Source organism: Lasiosphaeria miniovina, assembly GCF_030549165.1.
Source record: "Lasiosphaeria miniovina strain SMH2392-1A chromosome Unknown B0T26scaffold_6, whole genome shotgun sequence".
Taxonomy (NCBI): domain Eukaryota; kingdom Fungi; phylum Ascomycota; class Sordariomycetes; order Sordariales; family Lasiosphaeriaceae; genus Lasiosphaeria; species Lasiosphaeria miniovina.
In genome coordinates this window covers 2,987,358-3,013,454 of record NW_026848225.1, presented here as the reverse complement: position 1 = coordinate 3,013,454, position 26,097 = coordinate 2,987,358, and the positions used below count along the sequence as shown (strand labels likewise).

Genomic DNA, 26,097 nt, shown 5'->3' with positions numbered 1-26,097 from the left:
CTCTGTCTCTCAGGTGCCCACGTACTTGAGAGGCCTCAGTTCGGATCGTCTCGCCGCGTGTAGCTGGCGACCGACGATGGTCTCATCATTGGCCCCTTGGTTCGCAATTAAGCCGTTCTCAGTCTCACTGGGTTGCTCGCCTCAACCCCCCACGATATGTGTGACTAGTCCGTCGTCCGCAACAGTGCTATGAATATGCTCAGGTCTGTGTGCGCTTCGGGACAGCCCACGCGATATGATATGCAGAAAATTCATTATCGCGGATCCCCCAACCCCCCGATTGACTCGTCGGAAATATTCCAATCGGGAGGCCACCCTCGCTCTGCAGGCTCAGAAGAGGGTGAATTGAGTGCCATCTGTCAGGCGACTCAAATGGCAGGCCGACACCTACTGGACTCGACTCGTCACAGGATAGTCCAGGGGACTTCCAAAGCAATCCAACGCCCGCTGGTAAGTTCTTGAGAGGCCTCAGTCAGTGCCATCTCCCCTCGGCCGGATGGCATTGCGCCACCGGCCCCCTCATCACGTACCCCATGTCAACCTTCACTTGGCACGTTCGGAGAGGGGAGTTGTTTCAAGGCACCGCCATCCCACCGCGGGCTCAGACAGAAGCCTTCGACCCTGCAGTCGGACGACGCTTCATCATTGGCCCCTTGGACTTGGCTACCTTACTTCTGTTGCCCTCAGTGAAAATTTGGTTTTCCTGCCTCGGCAGGCTTTGCTGCAAGCACGAAGAACTCGCGCTCGCAGCAAGACCAACAATCACCCTAGCTTCGTCTCTTCTCCGCCGACCACCGTGTCGAAATCTGGAGAACTCTGCTAAACCGGACGCCAGTCCAAAGCGCCCGCGGAGAGGTGCCTGGGCGGACCCCGACAGCCTCCCCGCAGTGACAGGAGAAGGAAGAGAGTGTGGAGTGACACCGACCAAAGGAAAGAAGCAGGGCAATTTCTCAGATCGAGTTTTTTCGGCCATTGACACGCGACACTTGACGCCCCTTTCCGCAGACAGAGAACGGTCTTGCCAAGCGGTCTGTATTCAGGAGTCATCATGGAAATTGTTGTCCTGCGGAGAGGTGCCCAGACAAGCCCCAGGCATCCTCCCCGCAGTGACACGAGCGGGAGAGGAATGTGACGTGATGAAGACAGAAGGAAAAGCGGGATCATGATCAATTTCTCAGAAAAATGCTCCGTAGTGTATGGTTTTTTCTTCGGCCATTGACACGCCATTGGCGCCCGTATGCGAACGGGAAAAGGTCCAGCCATCTGTCCGGCTCTCATCATTGAAATCGTTGTCCCGCGAAGAGGTGCCTGGGCTCGTCCAGACAGCCCCCCCGCAGTGACAGGAGAAGGAGAGGATATGATGTGATGAAGACAAAAGGAAAAGCGGAGGCAGGACAGGTTTCTCGAACGTGTGTTTTGCGGCCATTAACCACGACATTTGCCGCCTCCGTCGGAGACGGAAAAAGATCCGGCCATTCGCTAACTAACTCGTCATTAAAATTGCTGCTCCGAGGGGAGGTGCCTAGGCGAGCCCAGACAGCCCCCCCGCAGTGACAGGAGTGAATGGGAGAGGATGTGATATGATGAAGACAGAATGAAAAAAGGAAGCAAGTCAGGTTTCTCAGAATGCGGTTTTTCGGCCATTGACTACGCCACTTGGTGCCTCCGTCCGCAGACGGAGAAAGGTCCGGCCTTTCAGTCAGTATTGTTTTGTTGAGTCATTATTGAAATTGTCGTTGAAAACCCCAGAAGCCCGCGTAAAACCCACTGGAGAACTGGATACCCGCAAAGGTAAGAGCCAGTTCTCCCGGAGGGAAAAGGCATGAAGACCATGCTCAACCCACCCCGGAAGAATGACAAGAACCATGCTCCCAACCCACATGAAGGCCGAAGCCAACCCCCCGAAGCTGCAATGGATCCCACGGTGCTCATCCCACGGTGCTCATCCCATGAAGCCCACACAATTGAAGACCGAAGCCAGCTCCCCCGAAGACGCAACGGCAAGCAAGATTTCCCCCGAGAAAAGACCCCTCAGACACGGATTGTTTGGATCATAGCTCTACCCGAAGGGCGAACTCGGCTCTCTGTGCGAGAACATAATATAAATGCTGGTCATCATAGGGATTGGTTTTGCTTCGACCGAAGACACTCCAGCATATCATAGAAAAACCCCCCAAGGACCCACGAAAAAAAAAAAAAAAAACTCCCCGAAGGAGTCCCCCGCGGTTTCGGACATACAAGGGGCGCAGTGTGAATCGGACGTGAAAGGAGGAGGGGAAGGTGCTGCCTTGTTAGGGTACGGGCAGTCTAGAGGCACGCACACCCGAAATCTACCCGCAGGCTGCGAGCGGCCACTCCCGGACGTGGAGGCCACATAAGGAAAAGGGGCTAGGTGGACCAGTTGTTTATTCGCTGCGTGCGTCGCGATCACTTGATCGCTTCGCGGTTAATAGGTTGCCGTGTTTGTTCCGCCGATGTGTGTGTGGGCCCCCACGCCCACCCGCCGTCGACGGCATCCCCGATCGAAAGTTGGCGTGTGTCGAAGTTTTGTCGAAAGTGTTTGTCGGATGTCGCCCCATCTCGTCAGACTAGTGGTCTATCCAACTGATGGTCACTTCTGTCGCCAGAAAGCCTCGCAGTTGATAATTGACCGCTCTCATTATGAACCGAAACGGGTCACGGCCAGAAGACAAGTCCCAGCCGAAGCAAGTCCAAGCCAAAAGGCTACCAGGTGGTTTTGAGAGTTTGTTTGCATCATGTGGTGAGATTGTCGGAGGGGAACATCAAAAAGCCCACGAGCCCACCGAAAGATGTGAAGAAGAAGGGGGAAAAAAGACTGATGAAGAAATCCAGGACCAGGTGTATATGTGGAAAGTCGCCGGGCGCGACAAGTTATGATTGGAATGCTCTGATCATGTGTTGCATGTCCCGAAAATGCTGCCTAAAGAGTTGAGACCGACAGCGGCATTAGCAAAGCGCCCTGCGATTCCCAAAGTGCGAATACCAGTATCTGATTGAATGGAGGAGCACGCTCAGATCAACGAATGCCAAACCCTTACTGCCTCGGGAGGCTAGAGTGCGTAGAGGATCTCATCATGTGCTTGTGAAGGAAAATGGAGAAGGAGAAAGTGATCATGCTTGCTACACTTGAAATACCCGCTTGAGAAAATGGAGCCTGGAGCTGAAGGAAGTCAGGAAAATCCCAAGAAGAGATTGCAAAGGACATTGGCGCCCGAGAAATGCACGTCAGATCGTCGAAATCTAACTCTCATCGCCTCGGGAGGCTAGAGTTGTAGAGGTTTTCATCATATGTAGAGAAAATGGAAAAGGGAAAAGAAGAGCATGCTTACCTTGCTGGCGCCCGAGGCGAATTCCTAGAGGAGAAAAGCCTGGAATAAAGCGATCAGTAGAATCCCAGAAAAAGACTTCAAGTGAGGTGGAGCCCGAGAAATGCACGTTCAGATCGACGAATGAAAGTCGCATTGCCTTGGGAGGCTAGAGTGCGTAGAGGATATCATCATGTGCTTGGAAGGAAAAAATGGAAAACGGAAAACAGAAAACAGAGCATGCTTACCTTTGCATGTGAGTGTGCCTGCAGACACAAAAGAAAAGATGCCAGGTTTATCAGGAGCCGAAATCTGCAGAAGAGGACCTGTTCAGCGCCGATGTTAGATGTGTCAAACGGATTTTGTGCTGTCAAACGGATGTTGTGCTGTCAAAGGCAGGAAGGAAGCACACCTCTCAAGAGGCAGAATCCAGATGAGGTAGGAAGGCATGCAGGCGATGATGTAGGAAAGAGAAGAGGAGAGAAGAAGCGAGCAGCCAAAAGGCTTGAAGAAGAGAGCGAGAGAAGAAGAGTTTGATGCAAGAAGGAAGAAGTGCAGCAGCCGAGGGCGGCGCAGGAGGAAAGAATATGTAGGCGTGCAGGAAGGCCAGGGAAGGGCGGGCCCACACACGCATGCAGAGGGAAATGGAAAGATGAGGAAAGAAGGATAGGGCACTGCAGGCCGGACACAAGATGAAGGGAAAATTTTTCCAAGTTGTGTGTGTGGCACTGTGCGGAAAGGCGGGAGCAACGGTTGCCAGCGACGACTAGCAAAAGAAAGACAAGAGGAAATGCAAACTTACCAGTCACGTGTGTGCCGGCCACACTGCTGCTGCTGCTGCTGCTGCTGCTGCTGAGGAAACCGAAGCTGACAAAGGTGATGCTTATGGTGCTGAAAACGCTGTAGCCGCGGAGAGGCTGGAAAAGGAGGAATAGTCAAAGAAGAAGAAGAAGAAGAAGAAGAAGAAGAAGAAGAAGAAGAAGAAGAAGAAGAAGAAGAAGAAGAAGAAGAAGAGGAAGAAGAAGAGAAAGAAGTAAAGCCCTAATCGAGGATGATGCAGGCACAGGCAGGTAGACGAAAGGCTGCCCGACCGAGGAAGCGAAGAAGAAAAGAGTTGTAGGAGGAAGGTCGAGGACGAGAGAGGACCGCGCAGAGGACGCGAGGCTAAATACAAGTTGAGTGTGAACCGTGCACGACCACCTCCCGTTGCTAGGCCGGTGGGTCCACTACTCACACGCAGGGTGGCTCTGAAAGGGAAATGCAAGTTCGGAGGAAGAAAGGAAGCCCGATAAGCAGGTTTTGGGGAGCACGAGGGGCCTGCAGGGCACGCGGGAGGAGATGCAGGTGGAGCTTTTCTGCCAGCGACCTGCGGGCTTGCTTGATTCGCCCCGAGCAACAGGCGGGCTTGAGATTAGAAGAAGAAGAAGGAGCAGTTTGATACGTGTCTTTGTTTATGTGTGATGGCGTGCTGCTGTCGTGCAGGCAGGATGTGCGAAGGTTCTTGTGCTGTGCTGTGCTGTGCTGTGCTGTGCCGTGCTGTGATGTGATGTGATGTGCCTGCTGCGAATCTGTGAGGAACGAGACGAGGACTACGCGCCCCGAAGCTCCTGCTGCCTCTGCATCGCTGCACGGCTCAAGGGAAACAGGCTGTTTGTGTGTATCTGTTCTCTTCCAAGGCTGGTGGTGGTCCAGAGGGGACAGGGACGCGTTTCTCGACGGCAGCGAGGCCGGCATTTGATTAGATCTAGGGAAGCGGGCATCAAGATTCAAAGGAAGCTCGCTGACGCGTTACGGGCTGCATGATGTGATGCGTAGATGATCGAGATATGGTCCTTGCTGTGGTGGAGAGGCTCTGCGGGAGAAACTCTGCGGGAGAAACTGGAGCGAGCAACGCGGGTAGGAGCTCAAGATCGAAGCACAAGATCAAGGGAAGGGACGGCAAAGAGACGGCAGAGAGATGAGGGCATACAGCAGCGGCTCAGGAAGCACGTCCGACGTAGCTGCCCTCCGGACTGGATTTGATTCTACGAGGGTGTCCGAGGCAGCACGAGGAGGGCAGCTTCGAGAGACAGCTGCGGCAGGCGCGGATCGGCAGATACAGAGATAGCAGTAGATGGCAAGATTAGATAAGGGCACAGAGTGGAGGAGAGGGATCTCAGGGTGGAGGGGTCGCTAGACTGGGAGATTGGGCGGGAGCCAGGCTGCTGGGATTTGGGGCTTCCAGGCGGACTAGCAGCACCCGTGGCAGCGTGGTCAGGCGCCATAGGCTCCCAAAACTCGTCTTATATCTAGCAGATCCCCGCTACGGGTGTCAAGCCTCGATCGTGAGCAACCCGTCCCAAGATTGCGAGAACGAAGCGCCGTGATCAACTAAGCACCTCGTGTTTGATTACTTTCCCCTACTGGGTTACCAGCGCGGAACGCTCGCTACTGCAATGAAAACAACACACCGATCCCCGGTCTGGCAGACCACAGGCGCCGCCGCCACGCCCTCAACCTCGCGGCACACGCACGACCTGAGTAAGAAAGCTCTCCAAAGGCCAGAACTGCTCCTATGCAGACTGGCCTACCAGCTTAGAAGTAGATGGACTAACCCAAACGCAGCAGCAGCAGAGACGCCTGTGCCTGCAACGGAGCTTGAGCCAAGCACCACCGCCTCGATATTCAACATAGATAACCCCCCATTCGAGTTTCAACGAGCGGCACTACGCTTCGACACAGGAAACCGCCCTACCAAGTGTCTCGGTCATCGATGCCCACGTACAACACAAGCACACATAAGCTGCAAGGAACAGAGGTGCGGTGAGAGGAGAATCGGAAATCAAAGCATGGAACTTCTTGGCTGGAACAGTGACGGCAGCCGGCGAGGCTAAACTGACGAGGCTGAATTCTGGCAGGAATAATCCATTGTTCCGGACACTCCTTTCTCGGACTCATACACTCACAATGTTGGATGGGAACAAAGACCGCTGTTCTCAAGGACTGTTCTACTGCTAAGCACGTTGCACATACTCAAGTATGAGAGTTCATGCTTAATATGTCTCCTTGTTCTACCCTCGACCTCCCTCCCTCGGACTGGAAACCTCTGTTGATCTAGAGTCTGTGGCGTTGATGTTCGCTAAACGGCTGACAAGCGAGCCCATCTTAGCCTTGCTTGGATGAGAGTATGAGAATCCAACTACTCGAGACTCGAAAGACCGTGCGGGAATAAGGATCTACCGGGTTAGTTTTTGAAAGATATTCCAGCCTAGTTTGAAAGGCTGGTGCTGGGTCCATTGCAGGGGCAAGGCTGAAGACGCCCCGCAAAGCTGAAGCTTGTTCAGGTAATTCCTTGGCAGGGCCTCACTAAGTTGGGCTTTTGGAACAAGCGCCAAAGCGAGAACAGTTGAGCTAACGTACTTTGGCTTGCTGCCACACAGTCCTCTTGTCTAGATCTCCAAGCCACAGACCGTCTTGTTTTTCTTCCTTGACCCCGACTGCGATACACGGATCCAACGGACTCGACAGTTGAAAGATACAGGTTCCAACCCGCCCTGCTTCTCTAGTTCTCGAGCTGCAACGATTGACAGCCACTGACCCTAGCGAAGGTGCAGCGTCTACAGTTTAGCTCATAAACAATACTCCCGACTAGTCGCTTGACACGCCCATATATCCCCCAGTGTAGGATATCGGTCCTCGCAGACACACTGGAACACGGAGCCGCAAGTTGTGCTGTTGCAAGCGCTACAAAAGTTCTCCCCGAGAACCCCTTACCAGTATACCTGTGATTAACACATTGAGCTGCTATCCACCACGACACAGCTTAGGGACCACGTACCTCTCGTGGGAGTCATTCTTGCGGAGGTATTCTGCGGGGATCAAACCAAGTCGATCGATCAGGAGGCCAAGAGTCGAGCCGCTACTTTTCCCGAGCCAGAAGTCCTAGTCGAAATACATCTACAACCGACGACTCAACAGCAATAGACCGAACCGCTCTCTGCATAATGATATGGCATTGATATCATATCGATCGCACGCGAGAACTCCCCTCTCAGCCCCAATTTCTTGAACCAGTTGAGCCAACAGATTCCAGGGCACCAAACCGAGCAACAGAGCGCCTCCTGCCTGAACACACACACACACACACACACACACACAAAATATATATATATATATATATAGAGAGAGAGAGAGAGAGAGAAAGAGAGAGAGAGATAGGGAGGAGACGGAGAGGAGAGAAGGTAAGAAATGGAGAGAGCTAGCACTTCTGCTGGAATCAGGTCAAATACCCCACATCGCGTGAGGGATACGGAATCTGTTTCCAGACCCGAGCAAGCTCGATTTTTAATGAACAAAGACAGGATTTGCTGTGCTACAGGCGAGGCTTAGACTACGATGGTGCGGAAGAACAATTGGCTTGATTTTAGACACTTGGACTCGAGAGCGGAGAAATATAGTCCTTGAACAATTCATTTAATTGCCTACCTGCCTAATGAGCCGCGGTGGAAGTTTTGTGTTGAGAGATAAGTCTATTGTCCTGCTACTTAAGTATGTTGTGTATTCAAGTCGCTAGATAATAGATGTTGTATATACATAAACCCCTTCATTTTTCTATAGTTCGCTGCTCGATTCGTTGACTGTGGGAACTACCAGTCAATCAGAGGATGCAGTCGCACGTGATTGGTCAACAGGCTGCACAGCCGCAGTGGCTGACCAGCGCGCGGGTCTCTATGCGGCACGTGCGCGAGGCGCACCCCTCACGTGACCTCCGGCATCGCCAATTCCAACGCGCATCCTGTCCCCGTAGTTCGTGACCCTTTTGAGATAGAGCAAGACCAGAATACAACCACCACAACCACCCCATTCGCATCGGTTACTGCAGTGACTATGGAACGAATGACCTTGTCATTCCAACATTAACCGTAATTATGTTTGCCCTTGAGCTCATGTCTTTGCTTAATGACAGTACTTGAGTACAAAGATGCCTTATCTCTTGTTTATTAGTTAAATCTCTATGCGAATTATTGCACCTATGATTATTGATCTTATTATCTAACATTTGGAAAAAAAAAAGAAAAGCTACCACGTTACTAAATAACTTTAGATATTTAGATTACGAAACATACTATCTATCGCCTTATTTTATTTTGTCTACTCTGGGGGTGATTTCCACAAGATACAGTTATTACCAAGCTTAATACGGCGTATACCCATTTCCATGAAGACAATAGCCGCCGGACCGCAAGAAGTTAAAAGATTGAACGGCATCGACATTACCCATCACCATATTTCACGAAAGAGACCCTCTCGGTGTTCGCCGTGGGGTGCCATATAGCCAATGTTAATTACTCAATGTGCCAGTGCAGCAGATATATTGTCTGCCAGTGCAGCAGAAGTGTGTCATAATGGAATTCAAACTTCTAACTGTCAGGCCGCCAACACAACTAGTCTGAGCGGCTTGCTGCAAGCCGTGACGTGCTCGTAGCCCGCCAAGTTGACTCAAAGTACCCATTTCGAGATTTAATCATGGCCCTCTCTTCCTGCTGCGGGGCCTCTTGGTTTTCCAGAAAACATCGATCTTTACACCTCTTTCCGAGCCTACGGCTCACCCTCATCCTGCTTTTTGTTGTTGTTGTGTTGTAGTGCCTTTTCACCGCTTCATCACCGTCCACCTTGCACTTCCTTTTGCGGGCCTTCGGTTCGTCCGCCCCCGTCTTCGACCTCGTTGTGAAATAGTGCTGGTGGTTTTATCGTCGTTGTGGAACGCGGTGCTGCCTCCTGTTCCGTAGTGTGCCCGAGCAGAGGTGGCTTGTTTGGACTAAGCCCAGAGCGCAATAGCTGAAGAGTATCGTCTTCTTTCTTCTTTCTTCTTTCTTCTTTCTTCTTTCTTCTTTCTTCTTTCTTCTTTCTTCTTTCTTCTTTCTTCTTTCTTTCTTCTTTCCTTCCTTCCCTGCCTCCTCTTCCCCTTTTTGAATCAGGTCGAGGTTTGATTTATTCGTTTATCCGGCATCTTTGTCGAGGAACAACTTCCACAGTGGATTCGATCTGTGTCTATTAATTAAGCGATACTATTAGCAAATCCGGATCCGGATCACTTATTTTGAAAAGGTTGCTGCTCCGCTAGTTCTCCAGGGGCCGGAAAAGGGATCGACCAACCGACTTTGTCGGAGAGAATGCCGGAAGCCGACAAGTGTATGGCGTTCTGACCCGACTTGAAGCGAGCTGGTTTGAAGTCTAATCATGGCCAACTCGAGCTTTGGATTCAAAACGGCTTCTTCCGTGTTGCCCGCCTCGGATCAACAAGCATGCTTGTCACTGTCAGGGTTAAAATTGTGCCGAACTTTGACGTCAAAGGTTGGGTGTGTGGTGCTCTGGCTGTGGCGAGTCGGACCAGGGGCTTGTTCCACGCTGCGCTGCTTGGTAAATCTGCCAGGTATTGGGGTTTTGTTTCCCAAACAAGTTTCCTTTTGAACAACAAGTAGCGATCCTGATCAAGGCCATTCTTGTACAGCCGTTGATAAACTTTGGTAAACTTGCAGATTGTCGGGAGAATCTGCCCTTAGAAGTTGGTAATCGGCCATCTCCCATCTCTCTGTGCTGCTTTATTGATGTCGGAAGAGCTCAAGGGGAAGAACTGCGTCTTTTTGGTAGGAGTTTTGCCCGCGACTTGGTATCTCGAGATCCCTGCCTTGCTTTTCCTCGAGCACCTATAAAGACAACGAAGGAACGTGGGTATACTGTGGAGGCAGGTAGTACGAAGGTTGGGTGATCAGCCGGACTAACGGTCGGTCAGGAAGCGCAATAGAAAATACTGGCGCCTGAATTTCTGAGCTGGCAATCCTCTCGAGCAGGCTGTCGGCTAGTTGTTTTGGAAGCAACTCTATTGTTTCCGGCGAGTTCTTGATTCCTGTTAAACTCTCCGCTGTCCTGTAAGCGCTGGCCGTTAGAGTGATGTAGCAAACCTGACCAGGGGATATCTTGTTATGAGATGTTTGCATACCGTGAGCAAATCCTCCCGTCTCAATATGAACCGGCTTGTTCTATTTAACGGCCACCCTTCTCTTCGGTTTATTCATTTTTCTCCTTGAACTACTAATTCTGAGGGGGAAGCGGTTAGATCCAGTGCAAAGTCTCCCGTCAACTCGCTAGAAGTGGTTATGGCCCCATCTTCTTGACTTGTTCTGAAAAGAATAGAAAAATTAGCTCAGCTGCTGCAGTCCTCAAGAGCGTTGAAACGAGAAGAAGCTGGTAAATAAGCCAACATACCTCAAACCTTTCTGCTCCAACCCTAGACTTAGTTCCAAGACGAAAACCGAGGGGCTGCAGGAAGTTCGGGCAAGGCTGACGGCGAGGCTGAGAGCGAGGCATAGTCCTTGTAGTGCTTACCGCCTATCGAGCTGCCGCGGGAGTCTCAGCTATAGATAGACAAGGAAACCTTTGAAATCCCGAAGGTTATTTCTCGACTCTCCCTCTCGCGGCTCGGATCCTACGATTCCGCCGGTCTCGAAGTCGGTATTCGTCGGTTCTCTTGTTCGGGCGTGATTTAGAGAACCTAGCCGTCTAAAGAGATATTTCGGAAGCCAAAGGCAGCAAGGGAGCGGAAGCAAAAGCGGAGCCGATGGGTGGGTTGTCGAATAGAAGCTTCGGGTATGGTTACCGAGGTATACTTTTCTTCTGCTCGTTTGCCTTGTACTGTCGTAGAAGTCGAGCTAGTGTATCTGGGGAGGTGCCGTCGTAATCCAGTCCAGCCATGACTGTCTAGGTCAGGATAACTATCTTCGGAGAGATATCTAATGGATAGAAACGAGTTTGTATTAATACGAAGGAAATAAAGCAAGTATAGGAGTCTATGAGGGGTCACCTCAAGAAGACCGAGATGGCGCTCAAATCTACGAGGAAAGAAATCCGGTATGAATAAGAAGACATCATTGGCGTCTTTAGCCAGTATAGAGAGGCGGATAAAAGAGGTTCAGCATTGGCGACGACCGTTCGTGGAAGGTTTGAAGAGAGATCTCGTGAAAATTTGGCTTACTGTGAAGCTAGAAGTTAGTACTGGAATCATTTCCGAGAAAGATATAACTAGCCTCCAAGCTTTACAGCCTCTCCATCAAGGGATAGAAATAAGACCTAGCTAGGGTAAAATAGTAACGAATGACTATGCTGCTTACGTGACCGAGAAGGGCTTACTTGAACGAACCGAGAAAGGCTTACGTGACCGAGAAGGGCTGACGTGGCCGAGAAGGGAGACGCGAAGGAGTAAGCCGTCTCCGCCGCTCAAACAGGCCAGGCTTGCCGAGTGCGTTGATTTCGAGAGCTTGAAGAGGCCAGGTCTTCCAGCATGCTAATCTGATTAGAAGTTGTCGGACTTGAAGAGCAAGGGCCTTGAGGAATCTTACTGCCGAATGCTGCGATTCGATTCAGGATGGAGGCTGGGTGGTTTGCATGCTCAAAACGAGGCATCACGCCGTATCCAAATCATACGTCGCAGAGATGGTAGCCCAAGGTAGTCTGAGTGGTGCCTGGATCGAGAAGACAAGAATAAAGTGAAACAGGAGAACAAGGCCTGGACGACTTCACCACCGCTGGTCGCAAGGTCGAGTCTGGCTTGGCCCGGTCGTGCCTCTCCCCAATTGTGTCTTGCTGCTGGGTGGGTTGCTTGGGTGCCAGGCTGCCTGGGTGGGTCCTCCTCTCCGACTGCTGCTGCTGCTTCAACGCCCGGCCCACAATTGCCTTCAAGAGGGATCCCTCGATTTTTACAGTCGTGCACGGACCAACTGGGATTCCTATAAAACAAGCTGCTACGCCCCTCTCTCCCTCTTCCTTTCTCTTTTTCTTCCCTCATACTTACCGTAGCTCGGGGCAGGGAGATCAAGATTCCCTTGCTCCATAGTGGAGAGCCTGCATTGCACTCCGCGGTTGCTCTCTACTATCTATTGTCCTTCGGGGCCGCGGGGGCTATAAATTTAGTAACCCACCCCTTCTTCTGAATTTTTTTCGCTATGATCGCCGCTCAAGAGTGGTGCTATGGGGAAGAAGCCACTATCCTCGCTGTGATTGTGTCTTTATGTACCTGTCCCCAGTTGTATCTGTCCCCAGTAATAGTTAGTCTTGTCTGCTAGATAGTACGCGACCATGCGAGCGTAGCTGGACCGCGTGTCTATTGATATATCGGCGGTAATTAGCAGCCTGGTTTCACGAGGCCAAACCCGAGATAGATTCATAAGTGGTCTTGAGAGAGATAGTCGGAAGTCTGTAACAGCCCGTGATGCCCTGTTATGAATGTGCTTCAAACTACCAACGCGCTTACGTAGAATGATTATCTAATAGTCAAACGCGAGAATATCGACGCGGATATTGGAGCACGAGAGTCACAAAAATCTGCAACGTGTCCGCAGCGCCCTCCTGCAAACGTGAACACTGTCTGGCCTCTGGCGCGAGAAGCTATCACCATTGTATTGGGACTCTTATCTACTGGAAAAGACGCGTCCGAAAGGGCGGCAGCGTGACGCTATTTATCGAAGTAGTTTTTGTTGTTATTTGGTTGAACCCTGGCTCGAACGCGAAGATCGGCATCAATTTTTGCGCAAGTCAGTCACGCAAAAGTTTGCAACATGCCCGCGGTGCCCTCGTACGAACGTGAAAACTGTCTACTCGAGGGAGGATTCTTTGCCTCCCTCCTCACGGGACGCGGCATCAGACAGTCGGCACCTTTGATATCGTCCTACTTACGCATATTCCCTCCTTACAGGTGTTCTCGTGCCCTACCTCTGCCGGTCTTCAAGCACATTTTGAATACGTGACTACGTCTTCTATCACCAAGCCGCGGAAGCAGCCACCAAACCAGACGCGCGCCCGCGTCTTTTTCGCCTGTTCCTCGCACCAGGCAGCGCAGCATAGCAATCAGCCACTGGCGGTCGCCCCAGGCTTACGCAAGCGCCCAGGCAGCCTCCCCACCCCTCTCTCCCTCCACCTCGCCCATAGCCCCACACCCCAGGAAGGCAGCAAGCAGGCAGGCAAGCAGGCAAGCAGGCAGGCAGGCAGGCAGGCAGGCAGGCGGCAGGAGGGGGTGACGTGATGGGAGGGACCTGAGGACCCACTTTTGAAATCTGCAGACGTGCGAGGACCACCAGTATTTTCTATAAAACCCCCTCGACTCTCTCTTTCCCTTCCTCTTTCTCTTTTTTCCCTCCAGATTCCGCATAAATATCTCTGCCTTATACCGGATGTGGAAACACAATTTTTGAAACCCGGAGTGGCAACACTCCACTGTGTCTCTGGTATTACACTGCCTCCAGAAGATGCGAGCCTTGCTTTTTTTTCATTGCAGTCTTGGGTCTTTACTTGAGATGCGAAGAAGATTACCTGTGATTCTTGTGCCGTGCCGCTCTCTAGGAAACTGTAGACTTTGTGTTGTGGCGTGGACGTGACGATGCCCCGCGTGAGCATTGTGTGTCGCCGTTTCTTCTTGACGCGTTGCCGTAGCCTCTACGCTCAACGCGTCACACGTGCCGTAGAATGATGTGGGGGAGTCGCACCGTTAGCTACCCGGTGTGGTGTTTTTATATGTAACTGGAGCAAAGATTAGGAAGGCATCAATCAAATAAAGACGAATGGGAGTTGAACAGGGCAGTCAAGGCAGTCAATTAAGCCGGGCAGTCAGGGCAGTCAGGGCAGTCAGGGCAGTCAGGGCAGTCAGGGCAGTCAGGGCAGTCAGGGCAGTCAGGGCAGTCAGGGCAGTCAGGGCAGTCAGGGCAGTCAGGGCAGTCAGGGCAGTCAATTAAGCCGGGCAGTCAAACTAGTTAGTCAATATAGACAGGAGGAGGAACTAAGAAACTAAAGAGGGTAGGAAAGTCCTATATATAGGAAGGTAAAGGGCCGGCCTATGGATCTCCAAAAATCTGCAATCTAGAAGCGGGCCCTTTCCATTTTATCGTCGTAACGTCCACTTTACCAAGGGAAGTCGGCGATAAAAGAAGGCCAATTTCCGATCAACGAAGCCGACCTCTTGTTAACCAGGCCATGCACGATTAGGACGAATACGAAGCGGTAAGGTATACAAAGCAGAATCAACTCGATTTGCCCGTTACTGCGACGCAAGATCCTCGTACAAACCAAAACAATACAGGCGTCTTTGTTCATTGTTCATGCCCGACCAAGTGTCGACTGTTCAGTTTTCACGCCTCGACCGCGATACAGCTTCCATCCAACACCTTCTATTATTTCCAATACAGGACACAGTCCCGGCCACGTACCACGGTACCAAGCCCTGAATACGGTACGTAAAAGCAATCTGCTCGGCCGGAAATCAACCCCGCGCACACAGACTGCCTTCTACCAAATACTTTTTGCACTGGTGGGCGGAACGCTGCTGATGATTCTTCACGCAATCCAATCCAGCATTTCACTCACCCCCTTCAACCTTTCGCACGCTATCTTGCGTGCTATTACCCGTGGCCACTCTCTGTTTTTCCTTTTTTTCCTTTCGCGACAATCAAATCCGCTTTCGGCGCCATGGACCACGCGCGAGGGCACTACGGCCTTGCCGTGCAGAAAATCACTAGCATCGACGACGCACAGCTGAAGCAGCTTGCTCTCCGCCTTCTACCCTGGATGACCCTTGTCCAAATGCCGCTGCCCGACCTATACATGGCCGAAATTGTCGTCGTTGAGGAAGGCGACCAGGACAGCGGCTTCTTCGACGGCCCCTCCTACGACATCGACGACATCGTTGATGTCTGCGGACCTGAAGTACCCCGACGTCAACCCCACGCACCGCGAGGCCCTGGGCTCGACAGCCCTGCACTACGCGGCCGCTCGCCACCTCATCAACACAACCACCCTACTCCTTGCCGACCCCCACGTCGACCCAGACAGCGGAGACATGTACGGACAGACAGACGGCCCTGACACTGGCAGTCAAAGCACAGCCGCAGCCACCCGACTCGACTAAGTAAAAGCTCGTCGCGGCGCTCCTGGCCGACCCACGCGTCGACATCAACACGCAGGACTCGCGCGGCCGCACCCCGCTATCCTACGCCGTAGGCCGGGCCAGGAGCATAGACATCGTAAGGTGCCTGCTCGCGGACCGGCGGACCGACGTCAACCGCGCCGACATGCTCGGGCGCACACCGCTGGCGTACGCGGTTCTCGAGCCGCCGGTCATCCTCGCCGGAGAAACCTTCGGCCTCGCACACCCGCCTATACGTATCGACAACAACGCAAGCTACCGCCCACCAAGCCCGCCAGCGACAACACGATGTGTCCCGGCAGCCACCAGACGCTACCACGACGTCTTCAACACAGCAGTCATCGACGCGCTTCTGCGGTGCAACGGCCACGACGACAACCACCACCATGTCGTCGACGCCAACCTAGCTGATGTCGACGGGTGCACGCCGCTGCCGCACGCCGCGCAGAGCGGCTGCAGGGCCCAGATGCGCCGCCTAACGACGGCCCGCGCGTCGACGGCGACACGTGCGACCACCGAGGCAAGTGTACGCCCGAGATGTAAACCCGCGACCGCGGCGACAAGGACATTGTGGCGCTGTTTGATTGTTAATTATTATAGGGTTTTAGGAGGAGGATTATGGGAGGAGGGTTGGGGGTTTGTTGAGTCGGGTGTCCATTCGAGCTGGTTATCGTCGCTGGGGATTCGGAGGGGCGGGAATCCTATTAGATGGCTATCCGAGCGTATCTGGATCTTGTGGGGGTCGTAGCGAGTAAGGGATGTACATGGATTGAGCTAGTCTTTTTTTGCGAAAGCTCTCTCGAAGGGAGATTGGCTGTTCAGTGGATGTCGATGCCTATACTCTCTGATTATTATTCTCTTAACCCGATGGAAGAACTCCCCACTCATAGGAACTTCTACTTGCCCGAGCCTCGGCCGATTATCTAGCCCGGGCCGACATAGAGGGAAGATGTGAATGAGTTGACCATCGATCTCCTCCTAGTGCTGGGGCAGGCGTGAGGCTCCGGTCGGGGGCCTCAATGTGGCGTCTAGATTGCTGTACCTTAGCAAGAGTTTGAAGGTTTCATTCGACAGGAGAGGTCCGCGTCGATAGGAAGCGAAGATAGAAGCCTGGTTGAACTCACCCATCATCCCAGATCGTAAGTAGGTGGCAGAATAACAGAACGTGGTGATAGGGAGAGAGCCTTCGACTGTACTCGTTTCGGATGCGGCCGACTCATCGGCGATAAGGTGTCGGCTCCGAGTAAGGCATTGTCGGTCGTGATGATTGTAATCGAATGGTTGCCGCGCGCGTCGGAGTAATGGCGGCTACTAAACTACCGAGCGTTCTGCTCTGCCGAATGAAGCGGGAATAGGAGGGACGTGCAAGTGAGTTAGGTACCTAGGTAGGCCCCCATAGAAAATAACAGCAGCCATCAGATATCAGATCAAACCCTACCTAGCTTATGTATATGTGAACCCCTCATACCTAAAAAACTAGCATCATTATTACAACTCATTGTTTTCTTGAGTGTTGCTCTGGCCCCTCGGTTGTCAGGTGGACGGCAACGAGAAACGCAAGACCAATCACAGCCGACACCGGCTGCGTCCAGTCAGAGTAAATACACTTTTCCTCGTGCCATCTTATGCTACGAGAACAAGGAAAATACTTATCAAAGGTATTCAAATACCCACTAAAGCTGTTTTTTGAAGCTCTACGTGAACTGATGAACATGCAGAAGCGGTTGACTTGCCGACGCCGAAGTGGTTTGGGATTGTTATGGTCGCGAATTTCGTTTTTTTCTAGAGCTGGAACCCCTGCTGTGAATCATGCTGTTGCCGTTGGTGGCTTGGCTCTGCAGCCTGAATTCATGCTATTGATAACGTTGCTGCCCTTGGTCGGGCAGGATGAGGGTTGGCTTCTGGAATAGGGAGGTATCTTTTTGGACATTATATGAACTGGTTTAATCGAGTTAGGGTGAATCGATCATACCATGGCCAATGATGAATTACGTAAAGCAGGTAGGGCGTACAGCAAATGTAGTTGTGAGAGCATGAGGTGAGCAGTTAAAAATTCCAGTTTAAATATTCTGTAGGTTTCTTCCCAGTTTGGCAGCATCGGAACCTCTAGACTTAATAGATTTACTCTCCTTTGGCGAGTCATGCACGCTGTTTATGGGTGGCTGTCTGAGTGGACGTCCGGTTGGGCTAAAATCTGAGCGGCCGAAAAGAGCAGGTCCGGGAGGTCTCATGCACAACAATCGCGCGCAGGCAACCACGGGATCCAGAGCCTCACTTGGTTTCTACAAATTTTGTCGTTGAGCTATTCCATGAAATGCTCCGGCACACCCCTCTCATTATAATAGCTTCACGAAAGATCCTATCCCTGGCCTTTGTCCTCACCCCCAAGCCGGCCATTGTCATCGTCCCGCGAAACACAATGGGTATTTTCAGACAGCTCGCTGAAAAGGAAGTCGACGAATGTAGATATTTGTTCCGTAAAGCCGGTTCGGCTCCCGACAGATACACTGCGCCGGAGAGCATCACGAGCGGAGATGATTCCAATCGGTTTCGAATCCGTGAACGGTCTATTGGGGCCACCGATTTGGAAGAGTGGGCGACGAAACCCGTGCCTTTGCCCGCAAACTCGACAACCCCGGGCGGTGACTTTCGGCTTCTCGAGATCAGAAAAGAGGACGTAAATGCCCGTTATCTAGGCATTGAGAAGAAAAACTACAATATGGTCTTCAACGCGTTCGGAATTAAACCCGCTTTGGGGCTCACGCACCTTGTCATGCATGTAGGATTTTTCTATTTTATAACAAAGAGCAGAAGCAACCCCAATTCCTACCAGCACATTATCTCGTTTCTCTTGGCTAGCTCCTCGGGAACCCAAATGTTTTGGTCTTATCAACAATGGACTTGCTCGACTCGTGTCATTCTCATTGCCAAATACTGGGCCATGGATTCTCTGCACGACAGGTTCATGCTCGCCAAACATTGCTTTATACATCCACTCTTTCCGGGCTTCATGACTTTGGCAGCGAGCCACTTGAGTCTCAATTCTGATCTGATTGATGACTACGGGGCTGTAGTTTCCATGGAGAAAAGTACTGGAACTAGGTTTGGTATGGAAAGACAGACTGACAACCCCAGCGAGGATTTGTACATGACACTAACCAAAGAAGCGAGCAGGAGAAGTATGTCCGCTGCCAACATTGGGTGGACGATTCGGGTGATTGATGACTTTATATTGGCTCTGCTATCAGACCCAAAGGGGCTAAAAGAAATCGAGGTTGCGAGGGACCGACAGCAGCAATTTGACGAAGCTTGGGATGAGATTGCAACGGCTGCATCGCTGTTGCAACTGCACGCGCAGGACATGGCGCGGGCTGTTGCAGTGATTGAGATACCAGTCTCGCTTCAGATGAACATTGTAAGTTTCCGCTCTGTTTCACGCAGAACCAAATGCAGGGTTTTTGCTGACCACGGCACGTCAGCTTTACAACCTCATCGCTCAATCGGACGCCAACGCGAGCATAAGCCTGGCCAAGGCCGCAAAGGACGACAGCTCGTCGATGAAGACGGTGGCCGTTGTGACCATGACCTCTCTGCCGGCCACCTTCTTGGCGACCGTCTTCGCTATGCCTCTGCTGAAGTGGGACGCGTCGCTGGTCGTGCAAGACAACTTCTGGGTGTACCTGGCCTTCACCCTGCCGAGCACGGCGCTGGTGTTCACCATCTGGGTCATCATCACGCAGCGCGAAACGATCAAGCACCTTTTGCAGATACCTTTTGCAGATGGGGGGATTGGCTAGGCTGCGGCAAAGACAAAGGGATACAGAAGACGGAAATATGACAGAGAAAGACGAGAGTACTGCATAAGGGCGCGTCTATGGTATTGCCCCAACGGAGGATTCCGAGGGCTTTGGGATCGGGGGGTTGACCGGATGAAACAGGAATCAGAATCGTATTTATGAGGATCGCGTTAAGTATCGACGAGGAACTTGCAGCTGAGAAATGAAGGGACTACCTAGAAGTGAAAACGCACCTTCCCAGTCAAGCGCCCTCAAGACAAGTGACCGTGCCTCAAAGGGAAGAAACAACGACACAATGGGCGCCATATTTAGGATGATTCTAGGGTTAGGGTTACACGGTTTCAAATCCTGCTCGGCATCCCCCCAAAACGGCTCGTAGAAACAATTGACAGCTCGTCAGCACGCACTCGGCCCAACACCCACCCTCGCCCGTCGACGCACCGTGCCCGTGCCCGTGCCTGTGCAACCGCGCCTGCAGCATGATTCGGGAAATGCCTCATCCCTTATTTCTCTGGCCGTGAGAGAGAGAAAGAGAGAAAGCCGACCAGACACACCGAGACAAAGACAATGGACGAGCGGGCGCGAATCCCCGTATCGCTTCCCCGCGACGACCCAACGCGCAGCTACTGGCAAGACCTGCCTGACGCAGCCGTTGCCGACCTGCGCACCACCGAGACGCTCCCCGAGTCGGCCGACGTCGTCATCGTCGGCAGCGGCATCACCGGCGCCGCCGCCGCGTGGGGGCTGCAGCAGAATGAAGACCAGACGGGCAGGAGCATAGTCATGCTCGAGGCCCGACAGGCTTGCTCGGGCGCCACGGGCCGGAACGGTGCGCTCCCATGTCTTCCTTTTACCCCTCTCTGCATGACGGGGCCACAAACAGACAGTCGCCGTAAACACGACGCAGCTCTCAGGAAAACAACTGGTTAAAGCTGCCCCTTTGTCTCCCATCTCTAGGCGGCCACACCAAAGCAGCCTCGTACCGGACGTTTGCGCACCACGTCTCGACGCTGGGCAGCACGGCAGCGGCAGCGCAGATCGCGCGGCTGGAGCTGGCCAACATCCGGGAGGTGCACGGGTTCGCGCGCTTGCACGGCATCGACTGCGATGCGGTCGCCTGCGACACGGTCGACATCATCTACGACGCCGCGCAGTGGGAGGCGGCGGTCGCGGCGGTCGCGGCCATGCACGCCGCGCTGGGGCCCTACGACCCAGCAGCCGAGTACGAACTCGTAGCCGGGCCCGACGCCGTGCGCGCGCGCTTCCACTGCCACGCGACCACCTTCCGCGGCCGCCCCGACCCCGTCGCGGGCGCTGTCGTCTACCCGGCCGGCAGCCTATCTGCGTACAAGTTCGGCGTCGGCGTGCTGAGGCTCTGCCTGGCGCGCGGCCTGAACCTGCAGACGCACACGCCGGCGCTAGCACTGCGGCGGGAGAAGGGCAGGGACGGAGCTTGGCTAGTGCAGACGCCGCGCGGGACCATCGCCGCGCGCCGCGTCGTGCTGGCGACCAACGGCTACACCGCGCACCTCGTGCCCCGGCTGCAGGGTGTGGTGGTGCCGCTGCGCGGGCAGGTGACGGCGCAGCGGCCCGGGCGCTCCCTGCCCGCGGGCGGCTGCTTGCCAACTACGTACAGCTTCATCTACGAGGGCGGCTACGAGTACATGGTACCGCGGCCGCCGGGGTCGCGGTTTGCGGGGGATATCGTTATGGGCGGTGGGTTGGTGCGCGGAGCGGCTGACGAGGGTCTGTACGAGTACGGATCGACCGACGACACGGCGCTCAACCCCGACGTCAGCGCCTACCTGCGTGACACCACGCCCCGGTACTTTGGGCCCGACTGGGGCGAAGACGACCCGGCGGGTCGCGTCCGCGCTGAGTGGACGGGCATCATGGGGTTTACCCCGGACGGATTCCCTCTTGTCGGCGAGATGCCGCACGGCGGGGCCGACGACGACGGCGGCGGTCTCTGGACGGCCTCGGCGTTTCAAGGGCACGGCATGGTGCTCTGCTGGATGTGCGCTAGGGCGCTGGTGGATATGATAGAGGGCCGCGACGCCAACAACGAGCTCGACAGCTGGTTCCCCCGGGCGTTTCGCATAACCGAGGAGCGCCTGGCGAAGAGGTTCCAGGGCCGTGTGTCACATAACATCTCGGGACAGGATCAAGGGGTGTCGACAGAATAGAGGAGGGCTGTTGCTTGCTGCCTACTGCTTGCTGCTTGCTGCAGCTGCATGCCGTGTCAGAAACCGCGGGACTCGTCGGCGTCCGTCGGTGCAAGTGACACCCGAACATGACAGGGGCGGGCGGGCTAGCCCTTCTTCGGTAATAGGAAGAGAAGAGAACCAGACAAACGGCTGGCTTGGCACTGGGGCTTGCTGAAACAAACAGGCTGACTGCCCGACCAACCGGCCGATTGACCGACCGGAGTAACTACCCACGACTGTCCAGGGACGTGTCAAGCGAGGATGTGCTGGCTAGGGAGGTAGACAGGCAACGTAACTTTCTACGCGTAAAAACGCCGAAAAAGTCACTTCGCTCTTCGCGCACGGGTCATTAGCTAAGAAAGGCAAGAGAGCGAATAACAAAATAGCGTTTGCGGGGAGATCCGCGTATCGCTGCCGCTGGGATTCGTCAAGGGGAGAAAGAAGGCAGGCAGGCAGGCCTGTGGGCATGGCGGGCGGACATGCATGCATGCAAACGCCGGGCACCCGGGGCCGGTCCCGAGAGGATGGGAAACCCGAGACGCCGGACAGCACTTGACTTGTTCACGGGCCGTTGCAGTGGCGCTTTTGGGGGTCACTATTGCACTTGTTTACACCACGTATGTACGCACGCAGGCACCTCTACCTGTCAGTGCCCCAACTTGGCTTAGCTAGCTTCGAATGAGGCTGCTGGCATTGTCTGGATGTTCCCGAGAGCCTGGGAAATAATTGTAGAAACGCTATCGCTGACAGTTGGATGGTCGAATTAACGACCGAGTCCAATTTAACAGTCCAACTCGCCGTCTAGTTTGGCCTCTCAACACCAAATCTCTGCCCACATAATACTCGTACATGATATGCCCTTCTCGGCAATTGCTTGCGCGGGCATGAAATCGAGTGTTACACCGCAGACCAGAGGCAGACGTCCTGCATGGATCAAAACGAGATGGCGTTATGTGCCACGGGTCAAACGGGTTGTTAGACGTGTTGCAACTTGTGCCATTGATTACGAGATCTCACCATGGATTGGTCCGAGTTATAGGTAGGAACGGATCGTAAAATTTTTTTTTCAAGCAAGGCCTGTCTGGATGATCCGCTGGTGCTGATCTTCCCCAGAAGAGGAAGAATGCAGTAAAGGAGAGGCGGTCGGGGTTTAGACTTTGGACTTTGGGAAGCACGGCGGAGCTGTTTCCCCTAACCGCATTGGGCAGTAGGCACCGCTCCGACAGCGAGACGGAAATTTTCTGATGTCGGCACATGGGAAAGGAGCCTGGAAGGAGCACCCCTGCAGCCAGGCAAGGTTATCTGGGCCCATGAGAGGGGCTACCAGAGGCGGGCTACCTGGGCATGACCAAACGCGAGCCCATTACGGAACCGTAGTCTAAAGTGTTTCGACCGCCGAATAGGAACGAATAAAAAATTAAAAACAACTTAAGCGGGGAACGTGGGTCGTAGCGGTGAGACGCATCTGGGGGGACGGGCAAATTTGATCGAAAACAGCGCACATCCACTTCGGAGTCGGGCCTCTCTCTCTGGATGGATGGAGGATGCTACGTGGGAGCTTGGAAGACGGCACAGGCGATATCTGGAGAAGAATTTACGGTGGGCCAGGGGGCCGGCCAGAGAGTGAGCAAGATAGCCCGACAAATGGAACCTGGAAAAAAAAGCACGCGCGTGGTCCGCGTGCGCTCACTGCAGAAAATGTGACGTTTAGCTCCTCACCTCACAGCAGTCAAGTCACCCACCGCACCGCCGCACGCTGCCGCTCCGCTGCCCCTCGTTTTTTGCTCCCCACCCTTCTGGAGTCGCTGGGACGGGAGAGCCTTGGGAGGGGCGGGGACACATCGCACTCAGTCAGTCAGGGACAGGGGCCGTTCCCAGGCAAATGAGAGGCCCTGAGCTGACCGGGAATCGAAGCCCGGTGTTAATTGCTAGAATGGCGGTAATCCGTCACTTTCCGACTGTGGAGAAGCCGTGAGTTTCAACTGGCTGTCGATTCGTAGAAAATTGCGTTCAATTTGTCAGACATGGCAGGCTGCCTTTTGGAAGGAATCCGTTGCAAAGAGTTGTTGGCAGCTACAGCTCACTGCCAAGTGCCAACTACAGTGAGTTCTCTCCACCTTCTTCTACTTGCGGGGCACCGAACCGTGGACGTTGCAAATGGTGAACATTGAATGTCCCAAGACTCCAGGAAGACTCACCTAAAACTTTGCGTGCGTCAATCCGACCCGCTATAACACACAACGCACAAACGCACGTTTGTACAGCACACGCACGTTTGTACAGCACACGCACACACTCTCTACCTTATACACACGCACACCGCAAGACCAACAAGAAGCATACCCGGTTTCCGCTCGAGTTTGGGTCGTCGACCTGGTTTCTAAAAACCTGAATAGTTGTGAACAAGAAATTGGCTCTCGTTCAGTCGTTCATGACCCCAGCCCGGACCAATTACTACGGGGCTACGGAGTAGGGGTTGACAAAGAGAAGCTGGGTTCGCTCCCAAGGACCCTCGCTTCCCGTTGAGTCGGTACCCGGCCCCCCCTCCCTAACGGCACAAGCTTGGATCTTGCTACGCTTAAACCCACCTCGGTGCGATGCCCCCTCCTGGGTACCTTCCTAACTCGGTTAGGGGGTGGTTACCGCTTTCTGAACCGATCGCAAACGGGGTGCAGGACAGGTGGATGGATGATGGCAGTCACGATGCTGCTGCTGCTGCTGCTGCTGCTCGCTGGCACCGCTTTTTTTTTTATTTCATTTCCGGCAAGGGATAGCGGCCCTGCCCGGGAGCGTGCCGAGCTGGAAAAGGGGGGGGGGGGCCGTGCAAACATGTTCACACCCTCTGAGTAGAGATCGCCAGCACACGAGAGAAGGAAGAAGAGAAAAGAAAGGATTTCGTGCTCGGTAAGAAAATCTACACCCCGGTACCAGTACTTTCGTACCCGCCATCGGCTGTCCCAGAGATCATTTGGCAGGAACAAAAGCGGGCAACTGGACCACGCTGCCGGGACCAAAAGGACAGGTCCAACTGTTGGGGTCGAGAAAAGAAAACCTGGGCTCTGGCACTTGGGGGTGTGTTCCGGCCGACTGGGAAGGCAGTTCCCTGCCTGTCTCCTTCCGCCTGTCTCTCTGGGACCCAGCAAACCCGGCGGCCCACCACCCTCTTCTTCTAGCCCACTCACACGCTTCGCTTTTGGGGCGCGCCACCATATGTAAATGCACGTTGGGTTGCGCGATTACACGCTTGCTTCCTTCCAACCAGCCAGAAGTACCAGACGGACAGACAGACCAAGAAGGCGCCACGGGACTCTGCAACCTTTTAGAGTATTGCTGCTAGTTTTGGAATCCGCAACAAACCGAACCGACTTATTTTAGTGCAGAGCCAAACAAATGCTAACGAAGTTCTGGCCCACACCACGCCTTCCCCGCTCGCGGGGCCAATTGAATTTGGCTTGGAAGGAAGCATCAAGCAAGACGCGACTGCCTTGGCGAACAACGGAGAATGGCCCTCCCGAACAAGTCTCCACAGCGATCCTGGATAGCGGGGTAACAGCACATGGTCTGGCCATGTCTCGATTTATGCTTTCTGCTGCTGTGTCGTCTCGTTCGGCTGGTGAGGTGAGAGTGGAGAGGTTTCTGCTTAATCTATGGAATACACGTCCTGAGGTGACAATCTAGGGACAATCGGCATATCTGTGCTCTGTATGGAAACCCGCCGGACGAACTGCACGAATATGTGCTTAGTACTGTATGTCCCAGCCTGGACAGACCTCGACCCCAAAACGGCAAATGGAGCCCGCGACCCGTCAGGCTGGGTCAAGTCATGCTGATGGCTTCTTTGTGCCCGGTGCCCGCTGATGTGATGCCAACAACAGGGCAAGGGATGGGGAAAGGCGGGTTGAATTAGCGCGGATTTGTGCGGATTAAGTGGGAAACTTTCGCTTCGCCATCACGGACTGCATGGCTGCGAGGGCGAGGGGTCTTGCACTTGCAGCTTGCACAATATTGGGCTAGCAGCATCCATTTGCAGTTCCCGAGAGGCCGATACTCCCGCTCCAGAACGCACTCTCCCATTCCCAGCCCCACCCCTCTCCATCATCACGATTCACGGTCAACGGCCCACGTCCTCGACAAGGTTCCGATGCCAAGCCCCACACTGTCGACACACCCCTCAACCAAACTGCTGGGACTGTCCAATTCTTGCCGGCTCCCAAGTCCCCCAAGCCCCAAAGCCAGCCCCGGAACCTTCCTTGGTGCACGACCGGGCGAGCCTCCCTTCCCAACGAGGTTCTTGTTTTGTTTCCGGATCACGGATACCCCTGCTCCTCGTCCTGTTGTATGAACATCCCTTCCAATTGCAGCCCTGCTGTCGCTGGCGTCCCTGGCTGTGCGGATACTGCGAGCTGTGACCAGACCAGACCAAACCGACTCGAGCCTGGAGTTGGATTGTGGACTACCCACCTCCGGTTTCTGGAGATGCTGTAGGCTGTGACTTGCGCGAGGAGCAGCTTGCACCGGATCCATCGCATGCCTACTGCTGGCGTCGCTTGACACCTCGCTCAAGGATAGCCCGTCATCATCTCACCGTTCAGGAAAGGACAGGACAGGACAGGACAGGACAGGAGGTGCTCTGTACTCGCTCTGCTGCTCGCGCGGGACAAGAGAAAGGCACTCTTGTTCTCGTTCTGGAACCGACCTAGGATCCCAGGTCGCAATCCTGCTCGCTGCCATCTCCCGTCAAGGCTGCCGGGACATCTGCGCCTATCTACCACGCCAAGATAATTAAATCACTGCTCTCCATACCCCCGGCGCCACAAGGA

General features: G+C 53.8%; 4 protein-coding genes across 4 annotated transcripts; 3 read left to right on the top strand and 1 right to left on the bottom strand.

Moving 5' to 3' along the window:
• Positions 1 to 3,708: 3,708 nt before the first annotated feature.
• On the bottom strand, positions 3,709 to 4,055 carry B0T26DRAFT_723356 (uncharacterized protein). Its single transcript, XM_060442626.1, has one exon. The coding sequence runs from the start codon at positions 3,958 to 3,960 to the stop codon at positions 3,742 to 3,744; it is 219 nt and encodes a 72-aa protein (XP_060293172.1). The 5' UTR covers positions 3,961 to 4,055; the 3' UTR covers positions 3,709 to 3,741.
• Positions 4,056 to 15,259: 11,204 nt separating this feature from the next.
• B0T26DRAFT_605578 (uncharacterized protein) lies at positions 15,260 to 15,457 on the top strand (the record flags this gene model as incomplete). Its single annotated transcript, XM_060435813.1, has 1 exon — positions 15,260 to 15,457. A coding segment is annotated over one exon (198 nt), but the record flags the coding sequence as incomplete, so codon positions are not given.
• A 1,789-nt stretch (positions 15,458 to 17,246) lies between these two features.
• On the top strand, positions 17,247 to 19,331 carry B0T26DRAFT_805491 (uncharacterized protein; the record flags this gene model as incomplete). The annotated part of the gene is made up of 5 exons (XM_060447156.1): positions 17,247 to 17,274; positions 17,619 to 18,052; positions 18,395 to 18,452; positions 18,522 to 18,688; positions 18,753 to 19,331. 5 exons carry the CDS (start codon positions 17,247 to 17,249, stop codon positions 19,068 to 19,070), a joined length of 1,005 nt encoding a protein of 334 aa, XP_060293170.1. The 3' UTR covers positions 19,071 to 19,331.
• Positions 19,332 to 19,637: 306 nt separating this feature from the next.
• B0T26DRAFT_654311 (FAD dependent oxidoreductase) lies at positions 19,638 to 21,256 on the top strand (the record flags this gene model as incomplete). Its single annotated transcript, XM_060438533.1, has 2 exons — positions 19,638 to 19,899; positions 20,028 to 21,256. 2 exons carry the CDS (start codon positions 19,638 to 19,640, stop codon positions 21,254 to 21,256), a joined length of 1,491 nt encoding a protein of 496 aa, XP_060293169.1.
• Between the last annotated feature and the right edge of the window lie 4,841 nt (positions 21,257 to 26,097).